Below are 19605 nucleotides of genomic sequence, written 5' to 3'. Positions count from 1 at the left end.
TCCTCCCGTCAACTTTGGTATTTTTATCCCTGTATGTTTCTATTTTTTAAATGTTTATCTCTCTCCTGTTGGTTTCTGAAACACACAGAAGCAGGAGAAACTGACTATAGTGAAACTATACATAGCTATACACAGAGTTGTCAAATGCACAAAGTGAACTGTAAATAATTTTCTCTTCTTTAGTTATAGTTATCTTAAGTGTTACTTGCAACAATGAATGAGTAAAAAATTTCAAACAGGTGTTTCTTAAGTTAACCTTTAAACCTTTGAAAACTTTTAAGTTCCCCAAAATAGCTTTGTGCCTGCTTTGTCAGCTTACCAAATATCTTTTAATGCAGCAGAAGGCAGTTGTGTATCTTATGACAATTTTTTAAAATACTGGATTTAATATTCAACTCTTATAATATTAGAAAGTGCCAAGATTTACACTTTGATCAGTATAAATATATGTTCTCTTTTTTAAAGCAAAAAGTAGTTTAAGCTAGATGTGTGCATTTTGTCTGAATTCCTTAGAGTCTGAGACCCTCTTGTAAAAAAAACAAACAAAAAAAACAAACAAAAAAAACTTACATTTTGCTGCTGAGCTGTAATGTGACTAACATGAGAACAAATGAATTTTCTAGTATTTTGTAGATGAGATGAAATACTTGGAATCTGTTTTCTTTTAATGGGGTACCTATTTTTATTTGAGTCTTGCTCTTGGGAACTAACAGAACTTGCATTATATTGCAATAACCATAAAACATCTGACAGCTTTATGTAATAGTGTATCCTAGTGAACCCCCGCCCCCCCCCCAAATCAAATTGCCAACTACACTATAAATAGATTTTATTTGATTGAAAACATTTTTTCTCTCTGAGGAAGAATTTATATGCCTGACTGTTAATTGTTAAAATAGTGACAGAACACAATTTATAGACTTGTTTATGTCACTGAGGTGCTATCTATATTGCCATTTCTCTCATATTGGGAGCGGGTGGGGAAGGGAACTATTTTAATAGATTTTAACACCAGGAAGGGTCATCATATCATCTAATCTGACCTATTGTATAACACAGATCATATAATTTCACTCAGTTATTCCAATACTGAGCCCAATGACTTGTTTTTATCCAGGGGTGAAAGTAAGTTAGAAGACTTACCGGTATGCCAGAGTCCTGAGCAGGGGGCGTGGCCTCAACCGGAAGAGGCAGGGCCTTAAATCCCCGGGCCCTTTAAATCTTGATTTAAAGGGCCAGGGCTCCAGCTGCAGTAGTGGCAGCTGGGAGTCTGGGGCCCTTTAAATCACCCCCGAGCTACCAGCTGCACAGGCGGCTGGGAGCCTCGGGGTTCGGGGGCGATAGCCACCGCTACCCTGGGGCTATGGGCTCTAGCAGAGCTTTAAAGGGCCTGGGGCTCCGCTGTGGTAGCAGCTGCCGGAGCCCCGAGCCCTTTAAATCCCCGCCTGAGCCCTGCTGCAGTGGTGACCGGGCTCCATTGGGGATTTAAAGGGCCCCAGAGCTCCAGCTGCCGCTACCGCCCTGGCCCTTTAAATGCTCGACGGAGCCCCACCGCCGCTACCCCAGGGCTTCGGCAGCAGGGCTCCGGCGGGGATTTAAAGGGCCGGGGCAGTAGCGGTGGCTGGAGCTCCGGGGCCCTTTAAATCCCCGCCAGAGCCCCCCTACCCCTACCCCAGGGCTTGGGCAGCAGGGCTCAGGCGGGGATTAAAAGGGCCCCGGGGCAGTAGCAGCGCCTGGAGCTCCGGGGCCCTTTAAATCCCCACCAGAGCCCTGCCGCCGCTACTCCAGGGCTCAGGCAGCAGGGCTCAGGCCGGGATTTAAAGGGCCCCGGGGGGGGGGGGTAGCAGCGGCTGGAGCTCTGGGGCCCTTTAAATCCCCGCCACAGCCCCGCCGCCGCTACCCCAGGGCTTTAAATTGCCCTCTCGGAAAGCCGGTCCTGGTACGGCGCACCGGCTCTTACCGGTACACCGTACCAGTGCATACTGGCTTACTTTCACCTCTGTTTTTGTCTAAATCATGTATTCCACAGAGGTATTCAGTCTTGATTTGAAGACATCAAGAGCTAGATAATGCACCATTTCCCTGGTAGTCCGTTCCAATGATTAATCACAAGTATTTCTATTTTGAATTTGCCTGGCTTTAACTTCCAGCCACTGGTTCTTGTTATGCCTTTCTGCACTAGACCGAAGAGTCCTTTAGTGCCCAGTATTTTCTCCCCTTGAAGGTTCTTATTCATTAGGATCAAGTCAGCTCTTTATCTTCTTTTTGATAAACTAACCAGATTGAGCTCTTTAAGGCATTTTCTCCAGCCCACAAATAATTTTTCTGGCTCTTCTCTTCACCCTCTCCAATTTTTCAGCATCTTTTAAAAAATATGCACACCAGAAATGGACACAGTATTCTAGTACTGGTCTCACCAATGCCATACACACAAGTAAAATCACCTTCCTACTCACTACTCCCCTGTTAATACATCCAATGAATTAGCCCTTTTTTGCCACAGCATCACCTTTGGAACTCATGTTGAGGAGTTTGTCCACTATGAAACCTAAATCTATTTCCGTCACTATTTTCCAGGATACAGACCCTGTCAAGGTTCCTTCCCCACTCTGAACTCTAGGGTACAGATGTGGGGACCTGCACGAAAGACCCCCTAAGCTTATTCTTACCAGCTTAGGTTTAAAACTTCCCCAAGGTACAAACTTGCCCTTGTCCTTGAACAGTATGCTGCCACCACCAAGTGTTTTAAACAAAGAACAGGGAAAGAGATCACTTGGAGACGTCTTCCCCCAAAATATCCCCCCCCCCAAACCCTACACCCCCTTTCCTGGGGAAGGCTTGATAATAATCCTCACCAATTGGTACAGGTGAACACAGCCCAAACCCTTGGATCTTAAGAACAATGAAAAATCAATCAGGTTCTTAAAAGAAGAATTTTAATTAAAGAAAAGGTAAAAGAATCACCTCTGTAAAATCAGGATGGTAAATACTACAGGGTAATCAGATTCAAAACATAGAGAATCCCTCTAGGCAAAACCTTAAGTTACAAAAAGACACAAAAACAGGAATATACATTCCCTCCAGCACAGCGTATTTTACAAGCCATTAAACAAAAGAAAGTCTAACGCATTTTCTAGCTACATTACTTACTAACTTTACAGGAGTTGTAAGGCTGCATTCCTGATCTGTTCCCGGCAAAAGCATCACACAGACTGACAGAACCCTTTGTTCCCCGCCCCCCTCCAGATTTGAAAGTATCTTGTCCCCTCATTGGTCATTTTGCATCAGGTGCCAGCAAGGTTACCTTAGCTTCTTAACCCTTTACAGGTGAAAGGGTTTTGCCTCTGGCCAGGAGGGATTTTATAGCACTGTATACAGAAACGTGGTTACCCTTCCCTTTATATTTATTACAGACCCCTATTATGTATTGCATTCGTCATTCCTAGATGTCTGACCTTGCATTTGGCTGTATTAAAACACATTTTGTTTGATTGGGCCTACCTTACTAGGAGAACACAGATCACTCTAAATGACTGCCCTGTCCTCATCATCATTTACTATTCTGCCAATCATGATCTCCAAATTTTATCAGCAATTATTTTCTCTGTTTCCTTCCAGATCATCATACCAGTAGTTGCTCTTGTTCTCCAACAGTATTGCCTCTACAGAGCCACACACTAGGAGATTTGTGCTTAGCCACATGGTCACAGAAACCTTTTGAGCAGTGATTGACAGTTGAGAGGCGCACACAATTTTCTTGATCCCTACTTTCCACAGACTGAGGATACAAATACCCCTTTCACTCCCTCCCTTAACAGTCTCCCAGTTTTTCTCCACTTATGAAGTACTGTTTACAAGTAGGCTCTGAAGTAGAATGAACAAGGGCGAAGGTCAGTGTCATTCTTTGGTGGCAATACATTTGGGGAACGAGTTACTGTTTGTCTGTAACCCCTCTTTCTTCTTCATTACATTGCTGCTGCAAAGCCCCAGTGTAGAAGACTGACTAGCACTGACCATTCAGAGGTGGTGCACTGAGTGAGGACCCTTGCTAATTGAGTAACAATTTGAGCACTATATTCCAAAACCCAGAAACTGATCTTGATACACCATTGAGCAAATAGCGATTTGTGAAGATGTGACATCCCCCCACCCCAAAAGAAAAAAAAAGTAACAATCCTACAGATTTCAGATAAGGACATACAGCAGGTGCATGCTATTAAAGATGCTATTTCCCTAGGTGAGGGAGCTCTGACACATCCAGGCAGAGGCACATCAGCTAATTTATAACATGGCTGGATGTGTAGTCTTATCCACCTACGTAGCCTTTGAGTTGAGCTGACTTAACTCATAGATTTTTCTCCAAAGATCAGAAATAGTCTATTTGATTTTCTGAAGAACTTTATTTTGTCTAGTAGTAGTTAATTTCTCTTACCAGACACCTCCCTATATGGTGGTGGGTCTCTGGGCAAATTACAGGCAGCAATTTAAGGACTGATTGAGGGACACAAAGAGAAAGTACTGCAAGGACACAATTTGAGATTTGGCTTACACCACAGTGGGAACAGCCTCATTGGTGCAGAGCTCTGCAGGATCTGTAACAATGGGCTACAATCTTGCCCTAAAGTAGCAGTGCCTGGTGATGAGATGTTTACTGTAGCTATGGAGTTAGAATTCCAAGTCCAGTATAAATATATTTTTAACAAGATGGGTTCTTCAAAGACAGTAACCAACCTCTCACAATAAAACTTTGGTGCTTAAAGGGTAAGAAATATCTGATAAAAGGCAAATATTCTGACTTGCATTATGTAAAGTAAACCCTTGTTAAAAACAAGGAAATTCCTGGCTCTTTTCCAGAAGCTCAGTAGTAACTTTTTCTAAATGATATAACTGTAAAAATGCACTTTTTAAAAGCTATAGTAGGATAAAGTTGGTTTTTATCAGCCCTAGTAGACATAACTTGATCAAGAAAGGGCTATAAAATTTTAGGCCCTAGTTATAGTTTACCAGATGTATGAGTTTTTAATGTTTAAAAAATATTTGTATTTCAGAGCTGAAGAAAGACCAGTTAAGAAAAGAAAGCTTCAAAGCTGTAGTTTCCAAAAGAAGAAACTAAAACTAATGGAAGCCATGTTGGAAGAACAAAAGAAGTTAAGCAGAGCTATGGAAGAAACCTGTAGGGAGGTGCGCAGGATTCTAGATCAGCAAAACATCATTCAAGTTCAAAGCCTGCAGCTGCAGGAGAGAATGATGAACCTACTGGAGAAAATGATCTCCAAGTCTAATGTGTAGTTTCCTTTGTGAATGCTGCTAAACTACACTATTTAACAATGTTATAGAAATCCACTATCACACAACTTATGTGTGTCTGTTGCCCTTTTCCCATGTTTTCTATGGAAATTAAAATCTTAGTGTAATCTTAGTGAAACAAAGAGAACAGTTAATGCAGGGTGAGAGCTATCCAGGATCTTGTGGAGTTAAGTAATAACAGTGAGGAAATTGGTGCAATATATACCTAATTGTAACTATTTTTGTACTGAATGGTTAAGGGACAAATAGCTCTGGGAAATGAAATTTACTGTACTATTTATGCTAAGGTCAGGTATTATTTTACAAGCAGCAGTGTTGTGTACTGCTTCATACCAAGGTCTGCAACCTGACCTACTGTGGAAGAATACAGTAGTGTATTTTCCAGACACATTCACTGCATTTCTGACTTTGTCCAAGCCAGACTCAGTTTTGAATCACATGCAGAGGTTGTGTGGCGTGAACTATGATTCTTGTGAAGAGCTAGTTGAGATCACCAAACACAGGACATTTAAACTCCATGCAAAAATGAACAGTACTCAAAAATGAAATATTAAATAATCTCCCAAATACACTTTTGATAAAAAAAATAAATACTATATACTGAATACTAAACTGTATTGAAAGTACTTGAAGTTCCTTTTCATATTAAATGTATAGTTTTTTTCATTACTAACTGGAATCAGTTGACTTTATGATCAACGAACAATTAGAAAACTCCATTTATTCTCTATCACAAAAGAAACATATTGTACTGTGTGTATACATTCTATATATAGATCTCCCTCAAGTGAAATAAAGACAAAGATAACCTTATTTATTATTTGCTGGGCATATAGTGTGCTTGGGACAGTGCAAAACAGTGGAAGATATTGCTACTGCCTCAAGGAGTTTTCATTCTAAAACACAAAACAGACATATAATAGCCACATATTTGGGTCATCCAGGGTATCTCAAAGTGTGGTATAACATTTATTTTTAATAACACTTTTCCAGAACAATCTCTCTTGCTGGTGAAATAATTTTGATACGGTACATGGAAGTAGTATATTATAAGGAGTGGTTTAAATGAAGGGAGGGTGGTCAACATTAATATACCACAAGAGGCAGCTGAAATCCTAAAGGATGGTATAGAAGTCATCAAGATGAAGTACTAGCAGCATTCTTGTTGTCTTTATTTATAGAATATTTCATTAAAAATCATCTTGAACAAATAACTCTGATCTAGATTATCTGAACTGCTGATGTGCTATCTCTTTGAGAAACAAATATTTCTACTGTCAAGTTCACACTGCTCCTGCTGTATTTGTGAAGCAAGAGTTGCCCATCTAAGGGCTGATTAGACTCAATCATAAGAGAGTATTCTTCTTAGTGGCTACAGACCAGAATTCTCAAATAGTGCTTTGCATTTATATAATAGTACTTGCCATCCAAGCATTTCAAAGCACTTGACATTTAATTTAACCCTCAAAACACCTTTGTTATGTAGGTAATATTGATCATGTACACAGGTTAAATATAAGGTAACTATTGTTCATATACCCATGTTAAATACAGAGAAACTAAAGATATGTCTACACTGCATGCTTCTTTGGATTACATACTTTGATAGCCCCCTTTCACCATGAGTGTAAATAGCTGTGTAGACAGTGAGGCACAGCTTAGGTGAGTAAAGACACATCTGAAGAGTGTGGGTATGTACCCGAGCACATATGCTACACAGCTCTTGACTTGCCTAAGCCATACCGCCATGTCTACATTGCTATTTTTAGCAGTGTATTGTTCCTGCTACCTTCCTGTTGCTAGAGCCTTTCCTTGCCACAGGAAAACCACTCACAGCAGGGAGAGGATCTGGCAGTTCCCTGCTGCTAGAGTCTTTCTCTGCTGTAGGTACTCCTGGGGGAATTCTGTGCAAAAAATTAAAAATTCTGCGCACTATATTTTTAAATTCTGCAAAATTCTGCATATTTTATTTGTCAAAATAATGCAATATAATCACGCCAGTTTCAATTATTTTGGTAATTTATTTAAGCTACAATACACTAGATGGAGAATGGCAAGAGAATGGCAGTGGGGAGCATTGGCGGAAATCCCCAACCCCCCTTTCTCTAATAGTAATGTACCTAGGTTTGAACATTTATTTCTAGTTATTAGTCAACAAATATAAGCAACCATATGCTCAGTATGTATATCATAGGCAAGTGAATGCTGAGGAATCAAACTCGCAATTTATATTAGCTATTGACCATCTTCAGAAAGGTCAGTAGTAAACAGTTCATAAAGCACATTTTGATAGGAAAATTTTTCAGTTCAAAAATTTTGACTAGTTCTAATCACTTATAAATGCATACCGTCATTTACAATAAGGCTCCTTTACACCACTCTGGCAATGTAAAGGGGCCTTAAAAAACGTTTACACCTGTTTTATGTTCCTGGGGGAATTGATGGGAACAATTCACTAACAACAATGGGAACAATTAAGCAGGCAGGCTGCAACATTATGCTCTGCCTGAGGGGACAGAGCCTGCCTCACGCCTACCTCCAAACACCCCAAAGCCCTGCCCCTCCACACCAAGCATGGTGCAATAGCAAGCCAGAGAGACCGTCTGTTTTGTTCACTCATTTACATGCCTGAGCAGCCTCACACCCCGGTGGTGATTGACGTCTTCCCATGCCCAGTTCCCTCCCATGCTGGTTTACGTCTCTGCCGGCTGCCCTGGTCTGCCTGAGAGGAGCAAGTGACCTCTCTTGCAGCTTCCCTTTGTTTCTCCTGAGAAATCATTTTTTTGTGGGGAAGCAAAGAAATCTGTGGATGACATGAATTCTGCACCTGTGCAGTGCTGCAGAATTCCCCCGGGAGTAGCTGCAGGGGAAGGCTCTGTGAGCTCCTGGCTGCTTGAATCTTTCCCTGCTGACTTCCTGCTTTGCCAACTCCCTATTGCTGGCACCTTCCCCGGCTACAGGGAAAGACTCTGGCTGAGGGAGGCAGTTGGAAAAGCCCACTGCCTCCCCTCTCCCAGAGCCGTTCCTCACCATAGTGAAAGGGTCTGGCAGTGGCGAGCTGCTGAAGCTTTTCACTGATACAAGTAGCTATACACCACAGTGTGGACCCAGCTTGCTTTTCTCACTGCAGCATGTAGCTACATAGACCTTACATGTCACTGCCATCAGTGTGTAATGTAGATGTAGCCTAAGGGTATGTCTACACAGCAGCTGGGAAGGTTATTCCCAGCATGGGTAGTCAGATGTGCTAGTTCTGCTCAAACTGCTAAAATTAGCAGTGTGACCATGGTGACACACACTGTGCCTCAGGCTAGCTGAGTACAAACTCACCTTACCTCCTGGGTATGTCCTCAGGTGGTTAGCCCAAGCCACTGCCAATGCCGCCACAATCACACTGCTATTTTCACAGTGATAGCTCAACTCAAACTAATGTGTTTGTCTACCTGTGCTGGGAAGCATCCTCCCACCTGCTGTGTAAACATACCCTAAGCCATAGATAGTTTGCCCTTGGGCCTAGGCCATAGCTAGTGGCAAGAACTGTGCCATTTTCCAATTTATTCACTAGACTACATCCCCTCTCTGAATTTATCTTAGAAGTTGTTTGTATAGTCTATTTTATGTAGCATAAAGCTAGCTGTGCTACTGCTCTTTCTATATACATATATACCTATTTATATCTTTCTGATACCAACATCCTGTGAGATGAAGATACACTAATGCTTACTTCAAAGATATATTTGGTCAGTGTAATGTATTAGTTCATATTATTTTATTTTTGAGCACTTTGGTTCTGGTAAAATTATAACTGGCCTTGGGTGCATAACCACTCTGGTTCCATCCCTGGTCAAACTTTAAGTGGGCTGATGCATTCAGACAACGCTCCCTATTTGGCAAATTCAGATAATTTCACTTCGGTACCTATTGTCTGTGCTATCTATTATTAAAGAAACTCCTACCTCACTCCACAATGGAAGCAATAACTAACTAAATAAATGTATTTAAAGTAGCTGTTTGAACCTTAAAATAATTAAATTCCATCACTTGGCAACAACAGGCCCAACCCATCTTTGAACTTTGTGCAGTAAACTGCATAGCCCTCAGCCTGACTTACATGCTGTTTGACTTTTACCTCCATAGTTATACTGGAAGGTTTTACTCTGTCACTAAGAAGTAGGTTTTCTCATTCAAAAATAAGCTACTTTTTTAGTGGTTTAATTTAGTTAACAAACAGCTGAATCTCCCTCTGAGAAACATTCATACTCTGTCCAAATTCCTTTGTGCTCAATCTGTGCCACACTGGCTGCTGTCTCCCTCAGCTTACAAAATTATTTTAAAACTGCTGATTTAGGGTTTGTCTACACTGCAATCATGGAGTATGAATTGTGACGGGGTCAAGCCAGTGGCTACAGGACTAGTGATTGAAGGTATATATATTAGCCCCAGATTAAGCAGGTCCCTTTTCCCTGAGTAAGATAATGGGCTTTTCCAGAACTATCAGGGAGTTGCTGGAACCAATTAAGGCAGGCTAATTAGGACACTTGGAGCAATTTAAGAAGCTACCAGAATCAATTAGGACAGGCAGGCTAATCAGGGCACCTGGTTTTAAAAAGGACCTCACTTCAGTCAGTGAGGCACATGTGAGGAGCTGGGAGCAAGAAGCTGAGAGTGAGTAGGCGTACTGCTGGAGGACTGGGAAGTACAAGCGTTACAGACATCAGGAGGAAGGTCCTGTGGTGAGGATAAAGAAGGTGTTGGGAGGAGGCCATGGGGAAGTAGCCCAGGGAGCTGGAGCTGTCAGGGAGCTGGAGCTGTCATGCAGCTGTTACAAGAGACACTATAGACAGTTGGAATCCACAGGGCCCTGGGCTGGAACCCAGAGTAGAGGGCGGGCTGGGGTTCCCCCACATTCCCCTCAACTCCCTATTTGAGACAAAGGTGGTGACCTGGACTGAGAGTCCCACCAGAGAGGAAGGTCCCTGGCCTATCGCCTGACCCACTAGGTGGGTCAGCAGAGACTCTGGGGATTGTTCTCCTCCCTTTCCCCATGCTGTCTAGTGATGAGGTTAGCTGAGTGAATGGCAGGTTTGAGCCACTAGCAAAAGTGGCCAAACTGAGGGCTCTCTGAGGTGAGCAAATCCGCCAATAAGTGCAGGACCCACCAAGGCAGAGGAGGAACTTTGTCACAGAATGTACTTTGAGTGGACATACCTGAGGTAGCTTTCATCTAGCTATCTTGGGTATCAGAAGAGTGAAACCATGGCAGCTCATGCTTCAGCCCGGGAGGTACAAGCCTTCCTGGAACCCTGGGCAATCAGCATGGACTAGCCACATGAATAAAGCAAGCTGTGTCTGCTTCTGGTATCCAAGCTAGCTAGATTAAAGCTTCTATATAGGCAAACTAGGCTGTCACTTAGGGTGCCAAGTTAAATGGGGCACCAAATTTGATGAAAAAAATCAAATTAAAAAAAAAAAGAAAGATGGAAAAAAACACATAAAACAACAAAGATGTCATTTATTTCAATTCCCATATGTGTACAAGGGAATATGAATTATAGTTCATTTCTCTACATTTCTGAGAATTTATGTCAAAATCTTTTATTTACTGCAAAAATAAATATTTTAGCGAATTCTCTTTTCAATTTGTGACGTAGCATCAAGATGACCCACTCCGCAATTTTGATAAGCAATAAGTCAACCACAACAGAACGCATCCACCAGCCGCAAGAGCTGCAATGCTAGTGACACCTAACTCAAATATACATCAAGGTCGCACAATCGGAAATTCATGTAGAGTGGAGATATCGCGAGTTGATGCATGTCAAACGGTCATTTTAACATATGTTGCAGGCAATGCCGGGTTCACAATGGTGCCAGTGGCACCATGGAACCAGGCCCATGCTCAGAAGGGGGCCCCGGCCTGCTCTACTTGCACTGTGTCCTGAGGTCCCATCAGCCCACAGGCTCCCCCCGCCGCCACCCCTTGCTCCTCGCAGCCTGTCTGACAACCAGCCAAGGGCCGCTCTTCACCTCCTGGCCCCACCCGCTGGCTCCTTTCTGCCCCCTGGCCAGGCCCCAGTGCACCTCTGACTCTGGACAGTCTCTGCTTCCCATCACCTGTGGGGCCCACCTGTCTCCCCGGAGCTGAGCTGCCTGGGACTGGTGCAGAAACCTGGCCAGTCTCAGCCAGTTGTGGGGGAGGGACAGTGTGGGGGGCTTGGCTGGGTCCCTCCAGGTAAGTGGGTCCTGAGGGAGCCCATCTGGGACAGGCCTTGACCTGGCTGATCGCACCACTCCTGAGGGGCTGGAGCAATTCCACACTCCGGGACCAGCCCTGGCTGCAGCTGGCGGCTCAGCCCAGCAGACAGTCGCCTCCCAGAGGGCCGGTGAATGCGGCGGGGAGGGGGGTCTCTGGAGGGTCGGGAGACGAGGGAAGATCTGTGTGTCTTGGGGCACTAGGGAGTGGGGCTTCTGTGTGGGATTCTGGGCAGTTGTGGTGGGGCTGTGGGCAGGGGTGATGTTGGCCAGGGAGATGTGCATTTGTGGCAGGATCTGGGTGGGGGGTGATGGGCATAGTGGGTCCGGGGAGGCTCTGGTCTTAGGGAATTGGTGGGGGGGGGGGTGTGGCATGGCATGGCCTGCCCCGAGGGGAAGGGGCACGCTGGCAGCACAGGGCCAAGCAGGCCACTGTGCGTCTGGCAACTGCTGATTTGTAATTAGTGCTCTTCCACTGGGCTGGGCGGAGCAGGGTCACCCCGGCCATGTCCCTGGCCAGCCCCTCACTCTGGGGACTGAACCCCCCACACCATGCTCCATTGCCCCATGGGGGCCCACAAATACGTCTGGTGCCAGGCCCAAAGAAGGTTAATCTGGCCCTGGTCGCAGGTAGATGGTTAAGAATCAAGCGAATACTGTGGAAAATTGTGTTTCTTGTCACCAAAGAATAACGTCTTTCAGCATTATAAATCCAAAATGTGAGTATCTTTAGTTATTAAACCTTAGCGCTATTATCGGGCTGTATAATTATTAACTTTTCTTTGTTATAACTGGTTCACATGTAGTAAATAAGCTCCATAAAAGTAACAGTGTTAAAGCTTAATAGACTACGAAAGTGATGACGTCACGCTCCAAGCAGGTAACCGTGAGGAAGGGGATTACTTTCAAACAAACAGTGTTGGATTATAACGTTGAAAAAAGTAATTTTTGTTTCTGTGAAAATGCTGTAACTAACTGTTTTAATAGGTAAGTGAGTGTATGTTACTAATCATTGAACCTTTAAGCAGTGAAAAGATGTGTTGGGATGGCTACAATGTGGTTTAAATCACCAACCATGTGGTCAGCCATCCTTAATACTTTAATGCTTGCAGTTGGGAGCACAGTACATAACAATATTCAAATGCCCCATGGCAGAAAAAGGAAAAAGAAAACCCTCAGGAGCTGAGTATCGTAAACGAAAGGCTGAGAAGGAAAAGGACCAAGCAAAACAGCAGGGATCCTTCCTGAAATATCTTCTCTTTAATCCAAATAAAGATGGAAGCAGTTCACAGCATCCAGATAAAGGAATTTTACTTGGAGAGGAGGTTAACTCACATCCAAAAAAAACAGTTTGGAAACTCAAGATGATGGAAACTTACTTCTAGATGAAGGCAGCTCACAGCATCAGACTGATCTGGAACTGGAGAAAATATAGTCACCTTCAGAGACATGTGCAGAAATTGAAGTAAATGAAGTAGAAGGAAGAAAGGATGAGGAAGTTACAAACAAGTTATAGTATGGGGACCCAGCTTCATGGCCCAGATGTGATGACAGTGTGCGGCAAATATTTGTGGAACATGAACCCAAACAAGCTCATGAATTTCCCTTCCCTAAGGATGGAAAAAAAAGAAAATTCTCTGCTTAGCATTACAAGAGGAAACTCATTAATGGGGAAGAAATTCACCAAAACTGGTTATAATATTCAGTGTCGAAGGACTCTGTGTTTTGCTTTTGCTGCAAGTTGTTTAGAAATCAAGTAATTGGTACATCACTTACTGAAAATGGTTCGAAGGACTAGAAAAACATCTTCAATTCTCTCTTCACATGAAAGAAGTATAGAACATTTGGAATGTTTTCAAAATTGGACAGAACTTGAATTACGATAGTTTTTCCTTTTTTCTATTGATGAAGAAAATTTGTGTGATCAAGCAAAACAGATAAGAGAATTTTGTATAAAAGTGGAGTCGGCATTGACTCAAGAAAATTCAAAAGACATTGCTGCTACAGATTTGTGTATTGAGCTTCAGGCTTTTTCAACACGACTTAAGAAACATTCCACTCCTGAAGAAGTACTGAAGTTTGTGAAAATAAACTCTGTTTTCCAAACTTTGTTATAGCTCTACACATTCTTTTAACTTTGCCAGTGTCTGTAGCTAGTGGGGAAGGTAGTAGCTTCTCAAAGTTAAAATTTGATAAAAACATATCTGCGTTCAACAATGGTGCAAGAGAGACTTGTTGGACCTGCCACAATGTCAATAGAGCATAAAATAGCTGGAAAACTGGATCTAAAAGAACCAGTGAATTTTCAAAACTTAAAGCAAGAAAAGCCATGTTTTAAGAGCAAAGAATGTTTTTTATTCGGGGTGTTTTGTAAATACAGGTTAAGGTTTATTGAAGAGTTTTCTTATTTCTTTCTATATTGGATGTGGTGGTAATGGCAGTTAAAGCAGGACAGCATAATGGATGATTTTAGATTTGTAATAAATTATAATTAACATTTTTAATGCATCATTGGACTGAAATATCATCTCTGTCGTGTACAAATCTATTCTGAAAATTTCGTGTCTCTTTTTTATCTGATCTCAGAAACATTGGATGGATGGACGGACAGACAAACCAAATAATTAAGCCTCTGTTTAATGTTTTTTAAGTTTAAAAGGAAAAAAAGGGGCAAAATGTTTCCCAGTTTACCAAAAACCTCAGCCCTTGGGATTTGCCCTTGGGGTTGCGATTGCATGGTTCGCCTAGGGCACCAGTTGCTGGCAGCTAGTCTAGGGCCACCCCTGCTTGGATATGTCCGCATGAGCTGCTATCACACTCTATGACTGCAAATGCAGACATTCCCTACGTAAACAGAAAGCACAGTGGGATGGTGATAAATTCTAGCCTGGGGTATAGGCGCATAGGGATAACCCACAGCCTTGTTGTAATTTCTCCAATTTTGTTTTCAAATGTAAGAACAAATTTTACACCCTTTATGTGAGTTGGCTACAGGTAAAGATTGTTAAGCTTTTGAGATATTCAGTTAGCCCCAATTATATCTTGAACACCTTGTTCTAACGTTAAAATGTCTGGTAGTCTTTGCAAGATTGAGATATTGCTTCTGTGCACATATGTGATTTAGGGGAAAGAAAACTGTGTGCATGGTGGTGGAAGAGACGTTAAAGAAGGCTAAGGGGAGACATGAGAAAGTGAGAAATTTGGAAAGAAGTAAGCAATTAAGGAGAAAGGAAAGGTGAAGGAAGGAGAGACTGAAAGAGAACATAGCAGAAGGAGGGAGCAAACAAAAACTAGTAAGGAGAGAGAGGGTGGGAGAGAAAACTAGATTTAAAAACAACAAAATGGAGAAAGACACCAAGATACAATGTTGAAGGAGAGAAAATATGAATAACAAGGAATAAAAGAACAAATGCAAGACAAATTCAGTATGTTAACATCTATTTTATGCAGCCCTGTCCTGAAATGTTAGTCAAATAATTAATGGTGTACACAAAGTGGTATTACTATTTTTATTCTAGAAGACTCTGAGCGTGGCAGCACAAGTATTTTTTTACCCCAGAAAGATGTTAGGTAATTTTTTTCCAAGCCCCACTTATAACAGGATTCCATTGTAAGTAGAAAAGATTTTCCTATATTGATGATAGCAATTAGAGAGACAAGGTAGGTGAGGTAATATCTTTTATTGTACCAACTTATGTTGATGAGATTAGTGTGTCAAGCTTTTGAGCATACAGAGAACTCTTCATCTCTTGTTTTTGCTCATGCACACAGAGCCTAAAACTTTAAAAAAACGGGGGGGGGGGGGAATTTCCTTGTAGTGTCTCCCAGTCAAATTAATCTAAATATGGGAAAATGGAAGCCTTATCTTCTCTTCCAAGTCCTCTGCTCCCTCCTTTCTCTGTAACTACTGATAGCACCATCACCCTCTAAAACATTCATCTTTGATTCTGTTCTCTAGCCCCACAAATCCAGGCTATTTACAAGTCTTGCCATTTCTTCCTCCAGTATTTCTGAGGTCTGGCCTTCTTTTCCTGTTCACATAGCTAAAACTCATTCAGGCTCTCATCTCGATGTCTCTTCTCTGGCCTACCTTTTACCCACCTTGTTGTTGTTCTCTGGATGCATAGGAAACACCAACTGACCAGAACAGAGTTTCAAAGGCATAAGCTGACATACCGATTCTGTGAACACTTTTGCACTGATCAATGAGAGTATTCAGGTGAATACATTACTAAGCTATGTATATGTTTCCAGGATCAGAGCCTGTGATGGTAATGCAATTGACAGGAAAATTTGAAAAATAAGTTTGTGAACATTTGGTGTTATTGTGTCAGCAAGCAAACACAAACCATCTGTCCTCTAAATTACTAAATCGATTTCCCCAAGTTTTATGGGTAGCATACTTCCTGTGTGTATATGCCTGAGGATACATCTTTAAATTAGTGTTCATTTTTTTTATAATGTTTTGACAAAAAGTTTCAAACACGTTGGCCCCCCCCTTTTTTTTTTTGCAATTTGATTTATTCATAATTTTTTCAGGTTAACACACTTTCATTTTCCCACAGATTTTTTTCTGCGGAAGTCAGACCAAGTGCTTTATCAGAACAAACATTCATAATGAGAATGAGTAATTCTAAGTGTGTTCATTAACAAAAGTGAAAAAGTATCCAAATTAGCTACAGATGGCTAATTTCTAAAGACAGATTCTTAACAGTTTGTGTGTGTATGGAGGTGGGGGAGTGAGAACACCTGTATTTGTGCTGGAAATGGCCCACCTTGATTTTCATGCACGTTGTAAGGAGAGTGGTCACTTTGGATAGGCTATTACCAGCAGGAGAGTGAGTTTGTGTGTGTGGTTTTTGGAGGGGGTAAGGGGGTGAGAGAACCTGGATTTCTGCAGGAAATGGCCCACCTTGATTATCATACACATTGTGAAGAGAGTGGTCACTTTGGATGGGCTATTACCAGCAAGAGAGTGAGTTTGTGTGGGGGGGGGCAGAGGGTGAGAAAACCTGGATTTGTGCTGGAAATGGCCCAACTTGATGATCACTTTAGATAAGCTATTACTAGCAAGAGAGTGGGGTGGGAGGAGGTATTGTTTCATGGTGTCTGTGTATATAATGTCTTCTGCAATTTCCACAGTATGCATCCGATGAAGTGAGCTGTAGCTCACGAAAGCTCATGCTCAAATAAATTGGTTAGTCTCTAAGGTGCCACAAGTCCTCCTTTTCTTTAAAAGAATGATGGATGCTCCCCCGGCAAGGATGCTTCCAGCATAGAGGCTATGGAGGGTCCTAGTGGGAAGACAGGGGTTGCACTCCAGTTGGAAGGGCTGGAGCGGCTGTCCTGGTAGAAGGACAGAAGAGGACTGACAGACTGTCCAGATATGGGCACGGATGCCAGTGTGCGGTATATGGGGCATTGAGGGATGAGATGTCTTGACTTTTAACAACTGCTTGCACTGACATGAGAAATGGATGACGTCTTTGGAACTTTTGTTATAGGTTATTTGGACTATATTGTTGTAAGAAACCAGCCCCAAGGATGAGTAAAATTGAGACAAGAAATCTTGAAATGAAGTTATTGGGTCATCTGAGGAGAAACTGAGGCAGGCATGCCTGTCATGCTGCAACCTGCCCCAGAAGGGCACTCCAAGTGAAGCTGCCCTATAAGAGCTACCTTCCCCCACATCTAAACAATCAACTTGAAGACTGTCTTAGGAATGCAAACTATAGGCTATATCTAGACTAGGAAAATAGATTGTTTAAAATTTTGTTCAGGGTTTTTTTGTTTTTTTGTTTTGTTTACACGCTACTAGATCAATCCTCAGGCTAGTAAGTATCAGGTACCTTTTTTGAGACTTGACTGTTAAATTTGAAACCTCTGTGGACCAGTTAACTATATGTACAATAGAAAACTTAACATCTTACTATATTATTTGGAATATCGTTGTCTTACGGTGATGTCTTTTACAAAAGAGCTGTGTTCAGTTTTTTGAAAAATAATCTTTTTTATATTTCCTTTAATACAAAAGTATGAGACTCATAAAAAGACCTACTTCAAGATGTGATAATTTACCATGCCTACAGTACATCAAATGCATAAAGTCACGTAGTAACGAATCAATTGTTTTTTAATAAAGCTTATACCAAGATTTAGAATGTGTTCCTGACATAGCAAGTAAGCTGTAAGCAGTCTGTATGAGCTCTTCCCTGACATCTAGTGGTGAGCTGTGGAAAAAGACTTCAGAAGCTGATCTCATTTGCATGGATACACCCACCCTGCCTAGACAGTCAGCATGATGGGGTTGCTTGCCCAAATGATCACTTGTGGCTGGTGTTGGATCCCCAGTCTCCTTGTTATTGGGGCAGGAGTAATAAAGGGTGGTTATCCTTGTTGTGTGAACTAACGGCAGCAGAACAGGACCTGGCCTACCCCAAGGAGGGACTCAACAGAACGGCACTCACTAGGCAGGGGACATGGGTTCCAAAGCCCAATGAGTTGAGAGAGGCACTTGTAGGTGTGGGCCCTGTTTAAGGGTCCTAGACACCATTTGACCCTTCCTCTCTCCATGGTATAATAAAAGAGCTAATTTAGATGCAATTGAGAGTCTTGTTACATGCTGCAGAGGTGATATCGTTATGCTTCTAAGAAGCACATGGAATCTTGTAAAGGGTTATCCCCTTGATTATATTTATATAAATGCCATATTTATTGAGAGTACAATTTAAGCATTGAAATCAGCATATGCTTCCACACACCTACCCCAAAAGGTTCTGCAGCTGGATCTTAGTTACTAGTCCTTAGTGTTGCGCAGTCAGTTTCAGTGGCCAGGTGAAACTGCACTGTGCGTGAGGGAGGGGGAGCTGGGCCTCTGTTGAATGCATTCGAAGTCCCAATGTTGATGCAGAACTAACCCAAAGTCCCCTGGCAATAAACCCTTTTTTTATAGTGATAAGTTCCCATACAAGTCTATGGACCTTGCTGTGTCACACTGGAGCTGTCAATCACGAGTTATTCAAGGTTGCTCTTAATTAGCATTATTTTGAGTTGGTACTGGGAGGATCCACAGCTGTTTATCATCTGTCCCTTTGGCTCAACTCCTTATCTCATCCTTGGGGTGTCTGCCTTTGCTTTAGGGTCATTAATCTGCCATCCAGGTGATTGATGATAAAGTTGGTGCCTCTTGACCCCTCCACTCCCTTCTTGACCATTCGGCCCTGTTGTCCTTTCTCAGTTAATTACCATACATTCTTCACTCGCAAGCGGCCAGCAGAGCAGAGAAGCTGGTGGAGAGGGCCAGAGCAGAGCCCTACAGAGGCGGGGCAAGACCAGCGAGTGCCTGAGCAGTGCAGCATGTAAGGTGCCTCCTTACCCCCCTCCTTGCTTTCCACACAGAGTGGGAGGTGAACTCTGCAGATGAACCCCTGAACTCTGGGGCTGCACTGGCCAAGGACAGCAACTGTGAGTGGGGTATAGAGAAGGGACAGGCATGTTAAAGGGACTTTTGAGTTGCTTGACTTAAGACCCTGAGGGGAAAAGGACATTGCTCAACTTACTTGGGGGTGGGTCTTTCGCTCATGGTTTGTGTTTATGAACCTTAGTTGGGGTGTTTTCCCAAATAAATGCTGAGTTAATTCCCTCCTTTTATTAAAAGTTTTTGCTACACTCCCCCTCTCGCAAGCACAGAGTCTAAGTATTGCCTCTTAGAGGCGCCCAGGGGGTGGTGTGTAATTATCCCAGGTCACTGGGTGGGGGCTCAAGCCGGTTTTGTGTTGTATTATTGAAAAGGAGACCCTAGATACTGAACCCGGCCCTTGTTGCTGCTGGCTTTACCTGGCAGAAGGGTTACAACACAATGCATTTCAATTTACATTAATAACAAAGCACTCATTCATTTGAAAATGGCAATCCAAAAACTATTTTTATATATATGGATATCCATTGTGTTGATTACTAAACAACGTAAATAGACTCACCCGCACTCCATTCCCAGCCTCTCACTCTCCTCTATGGCGCTAAGCAGGTTTTGGGTGGTGGGGGGGA

General features: G+C 42.6%; 1 protein-coding gene across 2 annotated transcripts in view; it reads left to right on the top strand.

Moving 5' to 3' along the window:
- The window catches only part of MSANTD1 (Myb/SANT DNA binding domain containing 1), a 34701-nt gene extending 28423 nt beyond the window's left edge, over positions 1-6278 (top strand). For both annotated transcript variants that reach the window (XM_074950155.1, XM_074950154.1), the window contains exon 4: positions 5049-6278. In XM_074950155.1, the coding sequence (XP_074806256.1) occupies positions 5049-5289 (241 nt within the window). In that variant the 3' untranslated portion in view covers positions 5290-6278. The remainder of the gene's footprint in view (positions 1-5048) is intronic.
- The last annotated feature ends 13327 nt before the right edge of the window (positions 6279-19605 follow it).

The sequence above is a fragment of the Natator depressus genome, chromosome 4, assembly GCF_965152275.1.
Source record: "Natator depressus isolate rNatDep1 chromosome 4, rNatDep2.hap1, whole genome shotgun sequence".
Classification (NCBI taxonomy): domain Eukaryota; kingdom Metazoa; phylum Chordata; order Testudines; family Cheloniidae; genus Natator; species Natator depressus.
The sequence above is the reverse complement of the archived record's forward strand: the minus strand, read 5'-3'. Positions and strand labels throughout refer to the sequence as shown.